The 23,516-nt window shown below is 40.5% G+C and overlaps 1 protein-coding gene across 4 annotated transcripts in view; it reads left to right on the top strand.

The window, feature by feature from the left end:
• Positions 1–23,516, top strand: part of LOC149577934 (uncharacterized) — a 131,597-nt gene that overhangs the window by 2,293 nt on the left and 105,788 nt on the right. The window contains exon 1 of one of the 4 annotated variants that reach the window (XM_089826661.1): positions 12,060–12,205. The exons of the other annotated variants lie outside the window; for them this stretch is intronic. Within the exon in view, the coding sequence (XP_089682787.1) occupies positions 12,193–12,205 (13 nt within the window). The 5' untranslated portion in view covers positions 12,060–12,192. Of the gene's footprint in view, positions 1–12,059; positions 12,206–23,516 lie in introns of those variants that run through there. 4 annotated transcript variants of the gene reach the window in all.

Raw genomic sequence — 23,516 nt, 5'->3', positions numbered from 1 at the left:
CGCCAAAAGGATCTCATACGGAACTGTGGTCTTGACTTTAAGATTGCATGTGATGAAGTGTTTTTGAATTCTTTCTACTTGCCGCCATTTCTGTTCGGACATACTACCACCTCACACTTCACATCCGTATAGAATAACCGGAGTGACCAGCAAACTAAAAAGAGTTTTCATGGTCGTCCAATCCCATAATTCTGCATTCTTGCACTTGTTTTGTAAAGAGTATAATGCCTTCCAGCCCCCTCGGATCCTTTTTGATCTGCAAGTATCCCAATTGAGTTTGTTATGAAAATCGATGCCCAAGTATTTGTACTCTTCCACAATCTCAAGGGGGCTATTTTCAAACAGAAACTCGTCTTGTATGCTGTTTACCGTATGGATTAATTAAGCAATGCACACAGGAAATCGACATGAACACCGAACAGCAATAGCAGAACTATTATTATTATTCGCATATACCAACAGTACATCATGCTTTTCTCATATGATAATGATGATAAGATGAATACAATGCTTCCCGAAGGGGTTATAAATACTTTCCGAAGAACTTTCCCGAAGGGATCCGTCGGCCAGATACATCATGTCCGCTACAAACTATTTACCGTTGGCTACATAACAAGAACTTTCCCGAAGGGACCCGTCGGCTGATACACAATTTCCTTTCCGAAGGGACCCGTCGGCTGATACACAATTTCCTTCCCGAAGGGACCCGTCGGCCGATACACAATTTCTACCGACAACATCATCCCCCCCAAAAAAGAAAAGTCGTCTCCTAACGACTACAAAACAAAACTCAAACAACTAATACAACAATATTGCCATATTACATTCACATTCATCCTGTTGCATCTATAGCCTTTGCTAACACAATACTAACTCCTCAAGCTGACCTTGATAGCCACCTGTGCTGCTTCCTCTGCTTCCAACTCCTCGGAACCTTGAGCCAAGTGTCGCCGCACTGCCTCCAACTGGATGATCAGCTCCTCCCGAGCTCTCTATGCATCCACCAAGACAGCCTCACAGCCAACACCTGCTCCCACTGCCTCTGGTAGACAGACACTCCATGCCTGCAGCAACTTCAACTCTTCTCAACTGGTCAGACTCCCATGACTGATATCCGCAACGACTGGGGGTCTAGGGGGCAACGCCCCCGACGGGTTTGAGAGGCAGCGCCCCTCGCTGCCAAGACCAAATTAGCGCTCTGAAACCCACACAAAACTGCACGGAACACACCATTTCTGTCATTTTCTGCTGATTCTACACTCTTTCTGGCAATTGCTGATGCTTCCCCTTCCCTATGGCATCATCTGATACTCATTCTGAGCAACTTGATTCTGTTGTCGTTTTTTTTTTTTGGGAAACCTCCTGTCACCCTTCTGTGATGAAATCCGTACGGCTTCAATCTTGACATTGTCTACTGATTGCATATGGATGCCTCCTTCCTGGAGCTTAAAAACGTACTTCAAATTTGAAACCCGTACCTTGTCTTAAAAAAAACCATACTGCAAAAACCGTACTACAAAACCGTACGGTGGTGCTCCTTCTTGCATATACTAAATACCGTACGATACCTTGCCTTAAAACCGTACGGAACTTTATTTTTTAAAAACCGTACGCCATTTTACATCTTCAGAGAGATCCGTACGGTGGATGTGTGAAATCCGTACGCTGTACGGTGTTCCTTCATTGTGAAATCCGTACTTTAGCAATGAAAACCGTACGGTACTATGAAATCCGTACCTTGCTTATGAGAAACCGTACATCACTATGAAATCCGTACCTTGCTTATGAAAAACCGTACGACACTATGAAATCCGTACCTTGCTTATGAAAAACCGTACGGCACTATGAAATCCGTACCTTGCTTATGGAAAACCGTACGGTGCTATGAAATCCGTACTTTACTAATGGAAAACCGTACGGTGCTTTTTGTCCTCTCTCTTTTTTATTTATTTTAAAAACAGTCAATTTTCCCTTCGACCATTGTCACCATCGGTCTGCAGTGACGGAGGGGTCTCCCGAAGGCCATTTCCTGATGCAGAAGTCTTCCGCTCGTGATATATTTTCAACTTCGACCCATTCACTACCTGAGGCACTTCGTGTCCATCCAAAGTCCATAATTTGATTGCTCCATTGTCCCCTACTTCTCGAATCTGATGCGGCCTGACCCACTTAACCTTGAACTTGCCTGGGTTGATCTCATTCTGATCGTCGTACTTCAACACCCACTGTCTGAGTTGAAACCTGCTACGCCTGTTCTGTGTCATCTCCATACCGCCCAGTTTGTTCCCGAAGCTCCGTAGCATGGACTCCATCAGTTGCCCCTTCTGGCCGCCAATACTCCGTACTGCTGCAACTTTTATTAGACCCTTTCGCTTTGTTTCCTGTACAGACCGTATCGTGTGCCTTCCTTGCTGCCAGTACCTTTCTGCTATATTTGTGGTTTGACGTAATACTTTCTTCCTGCGCAGTCGTACAGTAGAATCTTTCCTTCTTTTGGGTTCGTACTGTATGTTCTGTCCTTCTGCTTTAGTCATGCCCGCGTTTCCTTCTTCGGCTTCTCTATGTTGCTTCGAACATTCATTTCCTCCTTCGGCTTCTCCATGTTCCTTCAGACATTCATTTCCTCCGTTGGCTTCTCTGTGTTCCTCTGGAAATTCATTTCCTCCTTCGGCTTCTCTGTGTTCCTTCGGACATTCATTTCCTCCTTCGGCTTCTCTGTGTTCCTTCGGACATTCATTTCCTCCTTTGGCTTCTCTGTGTTCCTTCGGACATTCATAGCCTTCTTCTTTCTTATCTTCGTCGATCCTTAGCATATTACAACTTGGAAAGAGCTCGTAGTCCTCTATCTGCCAGTGGTAAAGACCATTTACTGAATCCAAATCGTCATCTCCTTCCAGTCGTAAAACTCCCTCTTGATCCGGTTCCATAATTTGCCCCTTGTCATCCTCTTCTCCCTCAGAGTCTGACGAGAGGGCTTCGTTCCCGACCATCTGAGTGTGCAGATCAATGACATACTTCCGGCCTTTGCTTTCGAGTGATAAAGTATTTTTCTTCCAATTGTGCTTTGCTTTTGCTTGTATCAGCCACCCCCGACCCAAAATAGCATCGTACCCCTTCCGCCTGAGAGGAATCACAACGAAGTCCAACAGGAATGGTTGTCTTCCGATTGTCACTGGTTGCGCTGTGAGTATTCCCAATGACTTGATTCCATGTTGATTGGCCGTTAGCAACTGGAAGGTAGGTGGCCATAATGTCGGCCGTCCCAACTTTTCCCAAGTATCCTCTGGTAGCATGTTGACACCGGATCCTCCGTCAACGATCGTGTCCGTTAGCACAGTCCCGAGAATGCCCATTTCAACAACCGCCGGATAGCGTCCAGAGGAAAGAGCTAACAACATCGGATCTTCTGCACTTGTACCCCCCTGTTTGTCGTTTTCTTGCTCTACGGGTTGCTTAGCACTTGGGACTATATTTGTGAGGGCCGTACGGAGTTGAGGCATTGTGAGCAACAGATCATTTATCCTGACGGGTATCTCAGCTTGTAATATTTGCCGTACAATGTTCTGTTCTGCACAGTTCCGGATGGAAGTACTCGGCATGTCCTTCAGGTGTGTTGTTTCTGCTTGTGTTACTTTCTGGATCTCTGCCCTTGCTTCCTCCAGTCTCTTCTTTTCTTTCGTTGGGTCAGGGTATAACTTCGCCTGCTTCCGAGTGATTGCTAGAACTTCTTCCTCGTCTGTCCCTACGGTAATCAAGTTTACGCCGGACTTCAGGCACTTAGTATCATCATGATCTCCAGGTCCACACCAACGGCATAGCAGCTTCGGTGTGTTCGTCGTTGTGCACTCCCGGGCGAAGTGACCCCACAGATTGCATGCGCGGCATTGAACAATTGGCCGACCATTCGCATTGTACTGAATTCGACTCCTTCCTCCATTGTTGTTGTTGCCACCATTGTGGTTATTGCTGTTGTTGTTTGGACCGCGCCGGTTGTTTCTGTAGCCACCTGATGTGGCACCTTCCGTACTGGTGTTCCCGTTCCCGCCTGACGGGGATGCCTCCTGCGTCAGGAACACTTGCTGCGGTGTTCTTACTTTTAGATTGAAAGGGCATTCCTTTATCGAGTGTCCCAGAATCTGGCAGATTTCACAAAATTGATCTTTCGGGCAGGATCCCTTTGTATGGCCTTCTTTCTTACACTCTGTGCACCATAGGTCATTGCCCTTAGTCTCCTTGTTCATGTTTTTGAATTCCTTCATCATTCGCATCATGTCCTTCTGGAGAGCACGAACTTTCTTGCTGCTTCCCTCGTCATCGTCGCTGCTATCTTCTCATGAAGGCTCATCGTTATCTGAATCCGATGAGCTAGTCTTCTTCTTTTTCTTTGTCTTCTGGTCACTTTCGAGGTTCATTGCCCGATTGTACGCTTCAATGTATGTCGATGGTGGCACGATCTTCATCTTCCTCCGCAGCTTCGGGTGAAGGCCTTCAATGAACCATCTTTTCTGGAGCCCATCTGCCGGTTTATTCTCCATTTTATTAATTAAGTCCTTCAACCTCCTAGCAAAGACCCGTACAGTTTCATTCTTCTTTTGCTTGGTATTGAATATCTCTGCGACAATTTCATTATCATCACGCAAAAGTTGAAATTCTGCGATGAACTCCTTCTTAATGTTATCCCAACTATTTAATTTCTGTGGATCAGCATCAGTAAACCAATCAATTGCAACACCCCATAGGGTAGCAGGAAATTGTCGGATCCATTCGTTTGTATCCGTTATGCCATTGGCCCTCTAGATCGTTTCACATGTTTTACAATGTCGAATGGGATCAGCTGCTTCATCACCATCAAATTTAGGCAATTTTTCCTTCGGACCTGCCATTATTACTGTATGTCGAGGGTTTTGTTGTGTACCTACGCTGTTTTGCACTCCCGCGTTGTTTTGAGCACCCGCGCTGTTCTGAGCTCCCGCACTGTTTTGAACACCTGCGCTGTTCTGCACACCCGCGCTGTTTCCAAGACCCGCGCTGTTCTGCACACCTGCGCTGTTTTCTACACCCGCGCTGTTTTCAACACTTGCGTTGTTTGGTGAAGAAGGTTCGTCAACCGAAGCTGTCCGTTCTGGAAGTATATCTCGGACGAAGAGGTCACTCCACGCTCGTGCTCCTTCGGCACTCCGAGCCGTGCGAGTCGATCTCCTTCCGTCAGGATTCTCTTCCTGTGGCGTATGCAGGTTCAGAAACTCTTCCCTCGCTTCTTCCACCAAATCAAGCCGTTGTCGAGTCTCCTTCAACAATCCTTCGGCGCTCTTGTTTCCGTCGGAAATCTTCTGAAACCTCCTTCGACGCTCTGTTTGCTGAGCCAAAATTAAATTCTCCTGCGCAACGCGTATGTCATCTTTTTCTTTCAGCTTACTCTTATCTTTGTTCAACTGATTCGACATTTAATTCATATCCGCTTGCCTGCGTGCCAGATCCATCGGGCAACAACGCCAAATGTTTACTGTATGGATTAATTAAGCAACGCACACAGGAAATAGACACGAATACAAACAGCAACCAGAAGAACTCTTATTATTATTCGCATATACCAACAGTACATCATGCTTTTTTCATATGATAATGATGATAAGATGAATACAATGCTTCCCGAAGGGGTTATAAATACTTTCCAAAGAACTTTCCCGATGGGATCCGTCGGCCAGATACATCATGTCTGCTACAAACTATTTATCGTCGGCTACATAACAAGAACTTTCCCGAAGGGACCCGTGGGCTGATACACAATTTCCTTTCCGAAGGGACCCGTCGGCTGATACACAATTTCCTTCCCGAAGGGACCCGTTGGCCGATACACAATTTCTACTGACGACATATGCCCTTATTCTTCTTCAGCGAGAAGATCATAATTTTGGTTTTGCTAGTGTTAACTTGCATTCCTACTTCATGACAAAAAATTTCTAGTGCTTTTAAGTGCTCTTTCAACCCTTTAGCTGTTCTAGCAAGAATTATGAGATCATCTGCGTATAAGAGCAATCTTATCACAAAGTGGGCCAGCTGCACCCCCTCACCATTGGTCTTGTTTATCCACTCTTCTAACTTGTCAATATAGAGCCCGAATAATGTTGGAGATAGCGGACACCCTTGCTTAACCTCGATGTTGCTGTCAAAATCTTCTGATAGCCCTTCTGTCGTTCTGATTTTAGCTTTGACCTGCTCATATAATGTGTAAACCGCTGACCTAAGTTCTTTAGGAACTTCCAACTCTTCCATTCTATCCCATAATTTATTACGTGGCACTGTGTCGAATGCTTTTTTAAAGTCCACGAAACAACAAAAAGCCTCGTTCCTCGGAGTATCCCAAACTTTCTCTATCAAGTGTCTGAGAGTGATGCTGTGATCTATAGTAGAGTGTTTCGGTCTAAAGCTTGCTTGCCCTTTTGCATGTTTGCCTTCTGTTTCAGCCCAGTTGCTGATTTTTTGTTCTACCAAGCTGCCAAATAACTTGCCAAATAGTGGATTGATCATGATGGTTCGGTAATTAGAAGGATCGTTTATATCTCCACTTTTGTGGAGTGGGATCACCACACTTGTCCATTTTACAGGGAAACCTTCTCTATTGACACTGTTGAAAATCTTAGTGATGTGTGGTGTGAGAGTTTCATCACCCCATTTTAAGTATTCAGCTTGTAGCCCATCTATATCTTGTGCTTTACCAGCAGCTAACCTGCTTATGCCTTGAATAATATCCTTTTTGCTGAATAACTCCCTTGTAGTCTCTGTTTCCATGGTTCTACGTTCTCCTAGATCACACTCGTAGAGAGTCTTGGCATATTCCAGCCATTTGGTTCTTGTTATGTTGTTCTCTATCTGAGTTTTTCTCTGCTGAAACTCTTTCCAAAACTTTCTGGGGCTGTTTTTACCAAGATTAATCAACTCGATTCTTCTCTTGTTCACATACTCTTCTTTCTTCTTTTTAATTAGCTGATCATACTCCTTTCTACTTTCTCTGTTCATGTTCTTTTTCCAACTCTTTTTTGCCATTTTGCACTCCTCATCAAACCACGGATTGGCCGGAAAAGTGTTCTTGGCTTCTCTTGTGGCCCTAGATCTTTTACACTCCTTCAGTGCTTTAATGATAGTAAGAACAAGATTATCCTTGTCCATGAAATGTTGTTTATCAGACTCGGGATGGTTTCCCAGAACCCTAGACAGCCGCAAAAGAGAGTCTTGGAAAGTAGCATGGTTTTCTTGTGTCATTAAAACTTTGCTGATCGGAATCATCTTCCTCTTCTGTAAAGGTTTTGGGACAATATGTTGATCTTTAAAGTGAGTGACCACCCTTATCAAGATGGGGTTATGATCAGATTTTAGCTCCATGGGGGGCAATCCTCTATCTCAAAGTTAATTATCTTTGCAACATAGTCTTGCGAGCATATTACATAATCAACAACACTTTGTCCATTGTATCTTTTGCATGTGATTCCACCTGATTTAGGCCACTTTTCCATACCATTGCATATGACCATGTTATATAGGCAGCATAAGCCTAGTAATTCAGCACCAAAATGATTAATCTTTCCCATGCTATCCTCTGAAGATCTTTCCCTTTTTTGTGTCCCTTTTTCTTCGAGCCAAACTGGGTCTCTGCTTTCATTGTAACTCTCCTTAAGAGTTTGGTTGTTTGCTGTTCTAGCATTGAAATCCCCTATTATCATTATTTCCCCTAAAGAGCTAAAGGCTGCTATGTCTTTTTTGAGTGAAGCGAACGGGTCTTCTTGATCCAATTTATGTTTTTTATACATTTTTGAGCCTTTTGGGGGCAAGTAACAGACAACCACCCTTGTAGAAATCCGATTCTCTATTATTTTTATCCAAATATACTGCTTGTTTACATCTTCTTTCTCTAAGTTTACAAATCTGCTCCAAGTTTCTTTTATTAGAACGGTGATGCCTCCATGCCCCTTACCATTTTCTATCTTCTCATTCCACAGTGATATCTTCTTATATCCTTCAAAATCTGGAACCCTACATCCATCATGTTCATGAGTCTCAGTAAGCATAATGATGTCATTATCTTTAGCTATCGGCCCTAACCCAGGTCCTCTTCTCCAAGGATAACCTCTACAGTTCCAGCTAACTATAGTTAAATGTTCGTGGGTGGGCCCGAGTTCCTATTTATTGCGTGTGATTTTATCACTGATTTGGGCTTTGCCATTTTGTAGCCACGCCCACTTGCCGTTTTCTCTTGCTGTTTTCACTTTTTCCCATTCTTTCCTCCTTTCTTCTTGCTGAGTTACGGTGAGGTCATCATCAAGATATATGTGTGTGCCTCTAAGAAACTTCCTCTTGCTGAAAATGTTGTTTTTATCCCCTGTATTCCTCATTGTCACTCTAACATGTCTGTCTTTGCCTCCTCTAATCCATTTTCTGATTCTTTGTGCTTGTATGGTTGTTCTATGCCAGTCTAATTGGTCTTTAAAGAAGTCTTTAACTAAATCCGTTGTTTTCTCATGTTCTCCATAGTCTCGTAGCCTTTTGATGACGATATTTGCTGCTTTCTCATTTCTTTCTTTTTCCTCTCTAATCTGTCTCCGAACTTGTTTTTCTATGTTGTCCATAGGAGTGTTTGTTGGCCCCTTTACTATGTTAGCCCATGATCTAACTTCTTCGATTTGTTCTCTGAGTTGATTCTCTTTTATTTCCATATTGGCCATGGCATCTTGTATATTTTTCATTTGCGGGTTTTTGTTTCCTTTCGTAGCCTCTCCTTCTCCTTTAGTACTTGCTACTGTCCTCTTTTCTCCTACTTCTTTCTTTAACAATATCAATTCATACTCTCCTTTTTCCATATTAAATTGCAATTTTTGAATTTGTTCTCTAAGTGACTTGACCTCCGCTGCCAGCTTCTAGTTATCCTCAGTAACTCTTTTCATTGTGATACTTTCTTTTTGGCTCCTCTCTTCAAGTGCCCACACCCTTTCGTTATAGCTACCAAATCGTTCACAAAGATGTCTGGATACCACGTCATAGGTGTCCTTGTGGGGCTATAATTATTTGGCAGCCCATCCTCTACTGTGTCTATCATTGAGAATTATTTGTCTTCCCTTTACCGTTAATATCTCTGATATTATCAAACTGCCTAATTATTTCAGAGATTTCAGGCGGCCTCAGATTTATTTCTCCCTCCCTTGCGCTGTCTGGGGTTTGTGGAATCGGTTTCGGAAGTAAAGCTGCTAACTTCCCTCTTTTTGCATTTTTAAACTTTCGTATTTTTCTCCGCCTAATTATTCCTTTATATAGTTTGGCATTCACATAGATGTAGTTTCCTCGTGTGGGTGGTCCGTTGACTTGTGAGAAGCTCAGAGTGTTTATGGGTAAATTACCATTTGTCCCTCCAAGATTAAATGAACTCGTGTGTCCGGCTGAGGGTCCTGGAAGAATGAGGAAGCTCCCTTGATTCCACTTGATGATGCTGCTGTGCATTAAACTATCCCCGTATGTCAGGACCAAGCCACTGTTACCAGAGATGTCATTGTGTTTCGTAGCTTCTCCCAGATTTGTTTGCTGTTCTGCTGTTGTGGGTGCCCTGACTATCTGATTCTCTGCCACCCTATTACTGTTAGATCCTGTGTTTTGCAAGGTGGACCCATCTAGTTCTGACTGTGCCTCTCTTATCTTTGGTTGATCAATCAATGATACTTGTACAAGTATCTTCTCTGCGGATGTTTCTGTGATTTCCTTGTTTGTTCCTTCCATGAGGACCATATTGTTCTCACTGGTGCCTTGTTATAGATTCTTTTTATGATGTTTTACCGTTGTAAATTTACCAATGCCAGGAGAAGTAACAAAGGAAGCTTGAACAGGTGCAGAATCAGATGTAAGAAAAAGGGAAAAGACGTACCTGGGATCTACCTGTCTGCCTATTGGAGGCATATAATGTTGTCTTCAAATGGAACCGAACTGGAGCCCATTGAAAGAAAGGAACACCATAGCAGACAAAATCATCATTTGGAAGCCCGCAAATATGGACCCACTAGTAATAGCAAAGCCTTTAGCACTGGATGACTGGTCCCACCAGTTGCCAAGACTGCTGACCAAACCCCTAAATCTGCCCCTGCACTGATCAGCTGATAGAGACCGCGTCCTTATTTCCTTTTCTCCCTCCTTATTTCCTGTGAAGAAAATGTGACGTACGTGCCCCAACATGAGATCTAGAAGCGATCAAAGGCCAGGCTGGAGTTGGTCGTCTCCCTTCTCCGAAGGCTGAATTGTTTTGATCTCGGACTATCTGGTTATATTTTCCCGCTGATAAGTAACTTCGTAGCGAAAACCAAAATGGGGAAAAAAATCGCCTTCCGTAATGACCGTTTGATTATTGCAATAAAAAATCTCCATTCGTTATAATTCAAGCAATATCATATCGGCAGAATCATTGTCCAGATAAGGAGTGTCAATTCATCGGTTCTGCCCCAAACAAGGAGTGTCAATTCATTGAAAGTATGCCTATTAAATAGGCTTATCAATGGAAGCTGAGTTAGATTTTGGTGAAACAAGGTCAGGAGCGAAAAAGAACAAATCTTAACTAAACCCACCACTCTTCTGAGCTTAGATTCCTGTTGTAGCCACTATCATGAACCAAGTCTAAGTCCCATCTTTTAATCAACTAAAAATGTTTATTTAACAACCCCCTTAATCACTAAACCAGAAACAAGTCCAAGCTTATCTCTACATTTGATAAATTATTCTGTACGAAATGGTTTAGTCATTATGTCAACAATCTTCTTTAATAAGACAATAATAAAACAATAATAAAAGGAATCTTTATTATCAATCAATTGGCAAATGTGAAGGTGATGAACTTCAATATTTTTGGTTCCTGCATCAACTTCAAGGTGATTGGATTCTTCATCATCTTGAAAACTGCTTGATTATCATAGAAGAGTGAAGTCAGCATTGTGGGACTAAGTTTAAGATCAGCCAAGATTTCATGCAACCAAAAATGGTTCACAATCTACACCAACAATTGCTTTATATGCTGCAGCTTGCTTTGCCATGAAATAACTCCTAATTTGAGGGGAAAGATACATATAGCTGTAGACCAATGAATATCAATTGGTATGGCCCAATCATAGTCGGTACACCTAGATAGCATAAAACTGGCAGTGCTGATGAAGAATACCAAAGGTGGCTGTGACCTATAACGAATCCAGGAGTATAAGCTCATTCATAAAGGGGGTATGCTTTTGGACAGGATTAGGGGTTGTACCCTATTGAGCAGGAGGTATCTGCGCTGTTGATTTTGACCTCCTCGCAGTTTTGACCTAAGTGATGCCAAATGTGAAGCAACATCTGATTCTTCAACTTCCAGTTACTTTTCTGAATCATTCCACATGAAAAGGGATATTCCAACAACAACTATATGTAAAAGTGGGGGATCATTGTTTTAAACATCAGTTAGATCAATACTAAAGAATTGCATTTCAGAGAAGTAGAAAGGTGATTTAGATTGGCAATGACGTAGAATGTAACTACACATTTACTTGTCCATTTGAGAAATACATTTTGGTAGAAGAGCAATTGCCTCCACCAGTTGGATTTTTCACCTTTTCAGAGGGTTTCCCTATATAATTTTTTTTTTGTATTGCATCTTTTCATTTCAGCACTTCATTTTTTCTGAACAAGTCTTTATTTTCTCCCAATTATCAGCCTTTTATTTGCTTGATTCCCTAGTTTCTTACTGATAAGTTTTATCAGATTTATCAGGCAATTTAGATGGTAAGTTTGTCTCCTTTATATGTTCCTATATAAATATGATATCTCTCTTATTATCATATGGCTTGAGCAGAACATACATATTGCTAATACTATTGCAGAAGACTTTCAACTTTTATTACCAATAAAGTTGTGCTGTGCCTTTTCTCACTAAGAAGATTGAGCAAAATTTGTGTTCACAGATTTACACATCCTCAAGTTAAGAGTACACCTCCATTCCACTGCACTGGATGCAAGTCTGACTTGTCTATCCTTGACCAACAATGAAGCCGGTGATCTCCATTGACTGCAGATGAGATTCACAAAGACAGTGACATATGAGTTCTGAGTTCTCCGGTGAAAGACAACTGTTGATCAGTTTTACAAGCAGTGAGAAGAAATTGAGAAATGTAACATATTTTCTGATGGCAGTTAAACATGCAGAAGAATGGTATACATACATACATACATATATATAAGTTTATGTGTTCGATGAATTTACTATGTCGAAGTGAAAATAAATATGAGTATGGGGAGCCATGTACCCAATGGGAATGACTCCACCGTGGAGTCATGTCCCACCTGGACGTGGTTCCATGTGTTTTACTTTTCATAACTAAAACAAAGACCAAACTGAGTTTCTTATTTAGTTGTTCAAGCCATAATCCAAGTCATTCGGTGATAGTATGCTTTGTTATGATATACCATAGCATTACATTCATGATTTATATTGAATATAAAAAAATAAATTTACCTGCTGCCACATATGCTGCTGCATTATCTGTGATGATTTGCACCACATTCTCCAACATTAAAGACAATGTTCAACATATTTCCAAAACACCACATCATCTATGCAAGCAACCAAGAAATTAATAATGGTTCTACTTCTTCCATTTGTCCACCCATCAGATAAAATGATGTAGCCATGTTTCTTCCACTCTTTCTTTTGGTCATTTGTCAATACTCTTGCCTTGTGAACCGCATTGTCAAGCAACCTACAAAATTTAGGTGTAATAAAGTGTTAGTAAAAAATAAGAAATACCAATTAAGATTGAAAATATAACAATGAACTCGAGTGGATTTCAATTAGTTAGAGTTACTAAATAGTTAAATACTAACCTTCCACTCAAATCCTTGCGAGAAGGGGGCTTATACCCTTTGCCTGATATTGAAATTGTGTTCACCAGGGACTATCAATCACATACATTGAAATGTTGTTGGAAAACCAAAAATCAGCTGCTGTAATATCAGTTTGCACATGCACCTCCTTGTTCCATCTAGTGCCCTTTAATGATGGTTGTGATCCAGCTGTGTTCCTGGACACTAAATAACTCCCTATCCCTGATCCAGATGGTGATGAAGAGCTAGGTAATGTAGAAGGAGTGGAATCGGCAAAAGAGGCACTTTGTTTGCGGATCTGCGGGCCACGAAGAGATCCCACTATGTTTTCAAGTGCTTCTTCTTGAATATCAATAGGAGCTCCTTGATTCAGCGATGGCTGCCCTCATAGCTAATTTCCCCCTCTCCCTATTCAATTTTTTTTCTTTAGCAGCTGCAAATAGGGCATTGATGAATTTTTTTCTTCATCGGTTACCTTGAGAGAAGGAGTTGAATCATGTTTCTTTATGCTTGCAAGGTGGTATCTGAAGCGGTTTATGCCTCTAGAAATAATTTTTTCGCGTGGAATGCATATAACCTTTCCAATATCATTTGGAGCTTCATAGGCATACTGCCATGCTTTATCTCTTGCATTTCTAGGCCGAGTGCCTATATATCCAGATGGGCATGGAGTTTGTGGCCACTTTTCCTAAGAACTTGTCATGCTTTTTAAATGCTTAACCGCTGCCCTACATATAAATTTATAGAAAAATGAATAAACGAAGTTAGAATGTAGAACTTAGATCTATGAGTATGAACTAAACAAACTAAACAAACAACTAGGATTTGTTTTAAAAAATATCTTACATATTGAACATAAAAAATTGTCAAACATAGAGCTGAATGGCTTTCAAATGATTTAAACATAGAGTTGAAATGCTTTCAAATGATTTGAATTCATTTACAAGCAACAAGAAAACAATAGAACATTTTTTTAAGACTATAAACAATCTCAAGAAACCTAGTAGGGAAAGAGATTTGTTTTCTAAAACTTGTTGGAATCCTCAACAAATCCACTCAAATCCGCCTTCAATAGTTTGCAATCACCTAAGAATGCCTCGGAACCCTTCTTCTCTCCACACCCCAAGCCTCTAAAATGCACAAATGAAACTGGTGAAGAAAAAATTGATTTTTTTGGCCTATATTGTTGGCCTGCGTGTGCGAACGAGTTTTATATTAAAACTCACTGAAAGAATGATGATTAATCGACAAGTTTTTTGTGGTTGCCGAGTTGTTGAATCTGTGAGTTTTTCCACCAAAAACTTGCCCGTCTGCAAAACTCGAGGAGTTTCCAAAAATTGCAAATTAAATTGCAACTATGCCAACTATGGTTTGAGTGGCCTCTAGTCAATAATGAGTTGTTGTTAGAGTATCATTTAGATTGATTAGAAAGTTTTGTGGGTTTGATATCTTATGAAGGATGGGAGAAGCATCCTTCAATAATTCTACAGATGTGTCTCTTGCTCGTGCAAGCTCCTTTGTGTGACGCCGACGGAGTTGCTTGAGCTTTTCCTTTTGCTTCCTTTTACTGATTTCACCTGTTGCTTCACTGATATTTGTAGTCTTTGGATTTTCTTGAGTTGATCAATGAGATTTGCATCAATATCATATTTGTCATCACCAAGTAGTCCTTTGATCACTACCCTTGCTTTGATCAATGTGCATGCTCGTTCTTGTTTCAGGTGAGATTTCTTTATTGCTTTGAGTCTTTGCAATAAGTGTTTATGATGATCGATCTCTTCACTGCTTATCTCCTTTACTTTTCTTGCATTCTTGTCCAGTTCTTCTTGAATTTTCTTAGGGTACTCTACTTCCTGAGCATGTTGCTGAAACAGTTATCCTTTATCTTCAAAATTTGAAGAAAATGAGGATGGTGTTCTTCTCCTTTGCCTCCTTTTCTCCTTTACTTGTGCTAGTTGTTCTTTACCCAGTTGAAGCTTCCTCTTTGTGGATTTTGGCCTTATAGAGCTTTTTGACCTTGCGATCATTCCACTTGTCATTCTGGATTTTTTTGTGATGGTTTTCTTGGCTGGTCGGTCAGCCTCCTATTGTACACATCTTTGAGCAGGTTCCTATAGAGGTGTCTCAGATGTGTCCCCTTCTGCATTCTTTTCATCTTTGTCCTCTTCATTTATGACTTTGGTTGATAAAATTACCTCTACATTTTGAGGCTCTGTTTGTATACTCGGTTGAGTATCACCTTCATTCATTCCTTCTTTCATGTTGATTTGTGTATGATTTATTTATATCAGCTACTTGTGGTAGCTTAGTTTTCTTGGGGGTCTTAGTTTGTTCTGATGTCACTGGAATGGCTTGCAGATTTATCAATCTTGGTGGTATTTCACGTTCTGGAAAAATTTTGTGCTCTGAGCTGTTGCATATTCTGCTCTCCTTGGTGAGGTTAGAGGGTTGAAGTCAATAGGTTCTTTTGCTAGTTTCTCAACAGATCCCTTAAATTCTATTGCTTTGCTAGGACCATCAGATATGATTTTCTTCTTCTTTCCCTTGTCTTTCAGATCTGTCTTGGTTAGGGCTTTTTCTTGCTTGGCTGGTTTTTGTGAGCATATTATCTTCATTTGATTTGCTATCGATTTCCAGCTTCTGATTGCATACACAACATTTCTTTTACTTTTCTTGTAGTGATTAATGCAACATTCTCTCGTGTTAGGAATTCTTTGATGTACACTTTCACATATGTTTGTCTTTCGGTTGGTGTGTGTTGGGACTCAAAAGTGCGCTCCTAATTTTGAGTACCATTCTAAGTTTTTGAGCCTTCAAGTGCATTTAATGCAAGTGTACCCGGCTGTCCTTTTGAGGCCTAAGAGGTGTTTAATGTTTCTAACACTTTGCATTCACTATATTCATGTGTCTTGTATTGATAAATTGCCATTCCGAGTCAATTCGCGAAGTTCTGTTTTGAGCAATGTTCAAATCTACATTTTGCCCGAATGTCAAACAACGATAGGTAGCCTAGTTTGCATTTGAATATCTCACACGTAGTGATGTTTCATGACTTGCCGCTTTGGGGTGTTTAGTATGCATATCAGAGAACCTATGTTTCAGATTTCAAGTTGTTTCGATACGTTTTGACTAGGTTTTGAATCCCTCAAAGTCAGTTGTTTACTATTGTCATGCTAATGTAAATTGTTCATAATTCTAGGAAGCCTTGTTTGACCATTCATAACTTTGACCTAGTTGACCAAAATAAGAAAATTCCTTTTGCATTGCATTCTAGAGGTCAAACACTTGTTCTGTTTCAGATTTGAGTTTATGATGAATCCGTCTGATTAGTTTTTGAACGCGATTCCATATGCAATTTGTAAAGTTCTATTGGTGTCATTAAATGTGATTGGTACCCTTGTTCGAGATGTCATAGCATTGAATCTATGATAGGTGAAACCAAATGGATTGTACTGTTGTGTTCTACTCTGAATTTTTTTTAAGTGTGCCAGTTTGCAAGTCTTGATGAATCCATTTGCACACATTCCTAGGTCCCTTTCGTTTGCAAAATTCACTTTTCTACTAGTGTTCCTAGTTCTGCAAATCCAAGTAGCCCATTTTGATCGCTCACCAAATTTGCCTAGTTCTTTGTCATGAGCCCTAATCATAGATTTATACTCTCCTTGTGACAGTGAACCAATGCCCCAGTTTTCGTACCCCCAAGTGTCCATTTGACCTGTTTTCAAAGCCAAAACCGAATGTGATTTATGCTTTTCTGACATATTTGCTTGCAGGAAGTTCTAAGAAGGCAACTTTGACGGTCAATATCTTTTGATTGATTGATCGTATGAGATCTGGTAGGGTACAAGAATGCGGAACAAAGAAGCAGTATGTTAGATTACACGGCTCAGTCAGGTGTTTCAGTCAGATTTTAGGGCCAGTTAGAGGACCCCTTGGCACGAAATTGACAGTTTGTAGTAAGTGGTATAATGAGTTTTAAATGATCGTTTAGCTGTAGATTTTGATTTTAATTAGTATGATGCTTATAGTAGGCCAGTTTGAAATGTCATGTGTTTTAGTTTGATTTTTTTTAGTCGGATCCACTTTGGGATCTTACTGAATTCAACAAACTAACAGGATGTTGGGGATTTGAAGTGTCCAAAAGATGTTATAACTTTTCAAAACGTAGAGTACATGATCAAAAAATGGGAACAAATGAGTGTGTTAATGTGTCCACACAATGAACATTATGACGGGGTTTTGAATATATGTTTACTTAGAGGATGTGCAATGAAAATGCATTAAAAGTTGAGAATCCACAGGAGAACTTTTAAATGTGTGACCTTTTCTCAGAGTGTGGACTCTGGAGTCTAAGACGTTAAATATCTTGCAAAGCTTTTTGATTATGCATTGTATCTTATGCTAAGTCCTTGGTAAGTGAATATATATGCAGGATTTGGACGCCTACAGGAGCTACATGATCTATTTAGCAAATGTCCAAAGTATAAGAAAGGTTATGAAGGTATATGAACAAAATTAGACCCTTACAATGAACTGAAAACACAATCCTCCCTCACGGCAAGGGAACAAGAAGTTTTGAATGTGAAAGAGTTTTTGAGATTGACAAGGTTTGAGATTCAACGCAATTTCTACCCTCCAAGCTATATGACTGTGCCCTTTCTTGCATCTGGACAGATTTCATTGATAATGTCACCTTGTATGTGAACAACTTAACTGACGTACACACCTTGTTTGAATCATTGATGGCATAAGATGAACTTGGGGAGGAAACGTTCTTTGTTTTTCTTCATATGGAATCCCTGTGAGTTAGTGAAGGCCACAATATAGTCCACAAATAGATTGGAGACGCAAAGCAGCAAGAAGGATTGAGCTTCATGCCATGAGTTCACTAGGAAGTTGCCAGTCCATGATGCGAATCCAGTGAAGAGTAAAAATGGGAGAGCAATAGCCTATGACATCCTTTTGCTGGAGTGCCATAGCAGCCTACGACAAATGCAGGGTACACGTGGAGGAATGGAGTCATGAGTTGCGAAGGGACATTGTGATCACTAGATGCGTTGTTTTGTCCAAATGACTGCCGCTGATGCCATGAACAAAAATGGTGAGAAAATGAGCACCAACATGGTGAAGATGTTGAATGAACCGGCAAGAACATTGAAGCTCTTATTGAAATGCTTGTCATTTTTTGTGCTTGTAGTATAGAGAATGCGTTGAGTGGAGGCAGAGCTTAGGAGAAGGGGCATAAGATGTTTTGCATGGGTTTGAATCCATTGTGGAGCTTGTGGTAGCATCTCGGCAGGAGGAAGGAGACATTCAAAGCCGACAATCTGGAAATTGCCTCCATAGCCATAGATTTTCTCCAACTGTGTGTGAAAATGGGGTAACCCTTTACAAAGTCAGAGCTGTCACTAACATGATATATCCGCTATCATCTCCAGAAAAGGGAAATGAGGATTGGTTTTCAAATGTTCTCTGTATGTGGGAAAAATTTGATGGAGAGCTCATCGCCTCTTAGTCCCACATTGCTTAGGAAAAGGTTTTTTTTAGTTGTTTAAATGTCCAAATGCACAATAATGAAATGTCTTAAAGGCTCACACCTTTTGAGACACAAGACAAGTTCGTGAAGGGCCCACTAGGCCGGCTGGAGGGAGAACGTAATGAAATTTTGAATGCCCATACATAGTGACTGGATGATGACATGGCCCGACGTCCAACTAGAAGTTGACACATGGCAGCAGGACAACAAACCAAAAATTGACAAGTGGCATCTCATTGGTGATTAGCAAGATGACACATGGCAGAAAACTCCAGACCTGGTACACTTCCCAAGATGATGACCTCAGCAAACAAGCCAAGTGGTAGCTCGTCGCATTCTTGCAAGCAACGTGGCAGTTTGGTGACTAGGATGCGAGAATGTGACATGCTGACACATGGCATCAGGTGGTGATGTGGCATTGAATAGGTCAATGCACTAGATCATGCCATGTGGCAGATCTGACGATTGTTGCATTCTCGCATAATAAAGTTGCTCACCAGACAACCAATGCGAGAATGGGACGACCAATGAGAAGATGATACGTGGCAGCATGTTAGAATCCAATGAATAGTCAAGTCGACCAATCAGGATACGCTACATAGCAATGGCGTGGCAGAGCGCTTAACAGATGATGATGTGGCAGTGATCGTACACAGAGGTCCAATTAGTGGGTGCCCCATGGTGCCTAGGTGGTAGATGATGGTGTAGAACTGACGAATGGCGTGCTGCCACGTGGCATAGGAAAGTCAAAGTTGTTTGACCCGGATGCTTAATAGGAGGGAAAAATAAAAAGTGCAAAATCAAATATTTTATTATTTTCCTCAAAAAAGCACATACAGGCAGTTTTAAATAAACATGGGTTATATTCTAAAGTTTTGACTTTAGGATAATTTTAAAATTTTGGAAGATGAAGTGCAGACCTGAAAGCCAGTTTAGGAGCCTGGTTTTCAAACTGAGATTTTGGGCATCTCCAATGCGTTGACATGGCACTATCATATATCGTTGGAATCGGGAGAAAATGAACTTTCCGTATTTGAAGTTTGTTTTTGCACAGGAAGCCATTGGTTTGAGTTATTCAGGTTTTTGTACTAGGTGTATCATTTTCTTTTATAGTAGTTCAGATCTGATTTTTCGGCAAAATAGTGAACTGGGTGAACGCCAGAGGCAGTAGGGATGTATTTAGGGACAGATTTTCTCACTTCTACATCAGTTTAGTGAAGGTTTTATCAACATTTCAGATGCATATTTGATCTTTTAACAGAATAAGTGTTTTTTATCATCAGGAAGAGATATTTTAAAGTTTGTTACACATAATGATGAGATTTATATTAGATTTCGATTGTAGAGAGAAGATAGATGATTTGCAGCAATAGGGAATGAAGATTCAAGTGGACACATGTCATTTCGAGATCAGATCTGGCTTCTTCTTCCTTTTCCTATATCTTTCTCTTTCTCACCATAGGCTTCTAGTTTTTATTGTGAGACCAGTTGGTTCCAATTTTCATTTGTGCAATTGTGATACTGCAATGATGGTTCCAGTTTAGTCTTGTTATTGTGATACCATTTTCTTCAGCATTCTCTCTTGTATGAATAGCAGTAATGAAGCTAATATAGATAGTTATGACCTATTTAGTGATTCTATGAGTTATTTACATGCATCTTGAATGTATAGTTACAAAGAAATGAATACAATGAGTAGCAAATTTCTTAGTTTCATTCTGATTCTCGTCTCTTATCTCTATAATTTGCAGTGTTTTGTGGTGTAGGGACAAAGAACTTAAACCCTTTTGCATCCCCTTAAGGTTGTATATCTTGTATGTTTTGTTGTTGGAACAAAGAGTTAAGTAAATGCTTGATATATTTGACAGGGTTGCTAGTTATTTGAGAAGGATATTTAATGAGAATGAGGCCATTATGAACACCGATGTTTAATTCACAAAGTGATAGGATAGATCTGATATCTTGATGTATGGGATATGTCATTGGTATCATAGATGTATGTGTGTGATTTATGGAACTGCCCAATAGATAAGGCACTAATCAGCTACAGGATCAATTTGTTCTTACTGTTACATATTTGGGGATTTGTTGAAATCAAATTTATAATCATGCATTTCCCTCTCTGTTTAAGAACTGAAAGGATACCCTCACTCAACTTGTGGATTTCATAGGATTCGCAATTTGGTACTGCATATCTTTGTCATTGCATGAGTATAGGAGAAATAAGGGTTTTATCTGCTTTTTTAGATTCAAGAGTATGCTTTTGAACAACTGGTACCATATAAATGAATCTATAGGTACACCCACCTAAGTTTTGCAGAGCCTGAAGTAGAAGAAGGGTCTAGCCTTATAGTTGGCCCGGTGTCTAAAAGGGTATGTTGAAGATAGGAAGTAGCTGCCCTTCGATGTATTTTTTTCTCATTGGCATAATTTGAAACGTGATGTTTTAAGACACCAACAGTGTGTATTCCGCTTTGAACTTTGTTAGTGCATCATCCAGAATTCCTTTAAGCTAGGTGATACTTGTTTGCCACTTTTTGAAGATAATAGGCACCAACTCTTTTGGTGGAACCTTCTTTACCATTGCAGGTGTTCTACCATAAGTCCTCATGCTAACTAGTATAACACCTATAACACTGCTTTGACCCTTCTCACTGATGAGTGGATATCTATACCTTACTGTGTTATAGTTTCCATTTTGAATTATGTCATTTATTAGATCATCAATTGAAAGTGGAGTGGGATTACTATGTAATGTTCCCGTTATAAATAAATCATTAATCAAACTATTGTTAATGGGCCAATTGATTTAATATATTTCAAACCCATTTTTGTTTTGTTTCCGTAGTTTGTGTTGTTGTCGGTTATCCTCGAAAAGTTTCCCTACAGGTATTTAAACACGACTTGTAGGTAGTCATTATGTAGGGCAATTTGGATTATTTTCTATGTATTGCGAATTCCTGTTGGAGTTCTCTATTGTTTGCCATTCCGAAAGTGAAAGACCTTCCCTATTTGGTTTATCTAGTTTTAGTGGGATTTAACCCTCACCCTATTCTGTCGCCTGTAATATTTTGCTTGGATTTGGCAAGTTGGAGCATCATTTTCTGGCAAATATTAATTGATTTTTTTTGTGTTCACTCTCCATTTCTTGTTTGAGTTTTATCTTGGTTGTACTAAGTGATTTGATCATCTTCCATCAAACGACTTCATTTGCACGTCATTGGACATAGATACCTATACCGTATGACTCACTTTAATCTTTCGTACGACCTTGCTTTGCATCCATCATACGGCTTGTTCAACACCTAACCGTACGGTCATTGTGCCCCTCCTCCGTACGACCACTGTGCCTCTCCTCTGTACAATCATTGTGCCTTTCCCTTGTACGACCTGTCCACCGTACGGACACCACTATCCATCATACAAGCTCCTCATACTATACGACCTTCACATCCTTGGTGTACGACCCCATCCGCCATCTCCACTTCATCATACCATACAGCCACTCAGACACTGTACGACCTTCATATTGTCTGTGCTGTTGCAATTGGCACCCGTACATCAAACTCCAATCCTACTGTATTGCCCTCTAGAATAGTGTACGAGCTTTCTTCATCGGATTGCCATATTGGCAAAGAGATTGTTGAGTGTGTGAGTCAGATCATTACAATGGTATCAAAGCTTCGATCCTGCCAGCCTGTGGATAGTAAATGAGAGTTTATAGCCAGAAGAGAAAAAGAACCCACTTCGTCGATAGAATGGTTGCCGAACTAGAACCCACAGCTGTCGAACTCGTGGCACTACTAAGAGAACTTGTGAAGAATCAGGCATAGATCAATGATACTCAAAGACTCATGGAAGAGACTCTCAGGGCCTGTTTGTTTGCTGGAATTAACCTGGAATAAGGAAACGGCAATAGGAAAATTGGAATAAATCTATTCCAATTTTGGCCCAAAATGAGAATAAATCGAATTCCAGGTTTTTTTAGGAATTAGATTTATTCTTGCATTGGACCAAAATTGGAATAGATTTATTCCAATTTTCCTATTCCCGTTTCCTTATTCCAGGTTAATTCCAGCAACCAAACGGGCCCTCAAGAAGTTGGCAAACAAAAAAATATCCAGAGAACAAAATGGTCACAGTGCAGACTCAGTGTTGGGTTAACCAAACCCTAATCCAACATGCTCTTGACCTTCCATGCCGTCTCTTCCCCCACGGTCAGAGACTACTTGGAGGGAAGCAGCTGACCTTTGAAGAAATGCAAAAATAGCTGAGAGAAGACTGGAAGAATGCGAAATTTGAGGAAGATATACCCTACAAAGATTATCTAGATCTAAGAATGAGATATTTGGAAGTCGGAAATAGAGGATATTTTAATGATGATCTCAGGAGGAAGTTGAGTAAATTAAATTTGTCTCCATTTGACGGATCAGGGTCCATATTTGCGCAAGCATGGGTAATGAAGACCGATACTTACTTCCAGCTTAATCCCATGTCAGAAGAAGCAATTAAACTTGTGGCATTGCACTTGGAGGGAGTAATGCATGAATGGTGGCATCATGACACCATCACATTGGGGCATGATCAAATAAATACTTATGCGGAATTCATTGAGAGATTGATAGATTGATTTGATGGTAAAGATCCAAAGCTCAATTTCAAAGATTTGACACAGTTAAGACAAACTAGATCAGTCGACCAGTACATTGCGGAATTTCAGAAACTCTTTGTTTTGGTCATGGACATTTATGAAAGAAGATGAATAGTGCTCTTCATGGATGGACTGATAGAACCATTGAAAGGTTGGGTAAAGGGGTTCAATCCTACTACCTTGTCGGAGGCTATTAAAAAGGCATGAAGTATGGCATCATCATCGGCATCATCCTCATGAAGTTACATTCCAAACCGCCAGTGTTTTCGAGAGACAAAGATGATAAACCTCCGCCCAAGAAGCCATGGTTGGACGAAGCCTCCAGACAGGAGCTCTGAAGGAAGAAACTATGTTTCAATTGCAAGGGACCTTGGGAAATTGGCCACAGATGCCTAAGAAAAGGAAAGATCCATTGCATTGAGGTCATGTCCGATGATGAAAATGAATAGGAAG

The sequence above is a fragment of the Cupressus sempervirens genome, chromosome 1, assembly GCF_028749045.1.
Source record: "Cupressus sempervirens isolate cs-2001-9-10 chromosome 1, ASM2874904v1, whole genome shotgun sequence".
NCBI lineage: Eukaryota > Viridiplantae > Streptophyta > Pinopsida > Cupressales > Cupressaceae > Cupressus > Cupressus sempervirens.
The sequence above is the reverse complement of the archived record's forward strand: the minus strand, read 5'-3'. Positions and strand labels throughout refer to the sequence as shown.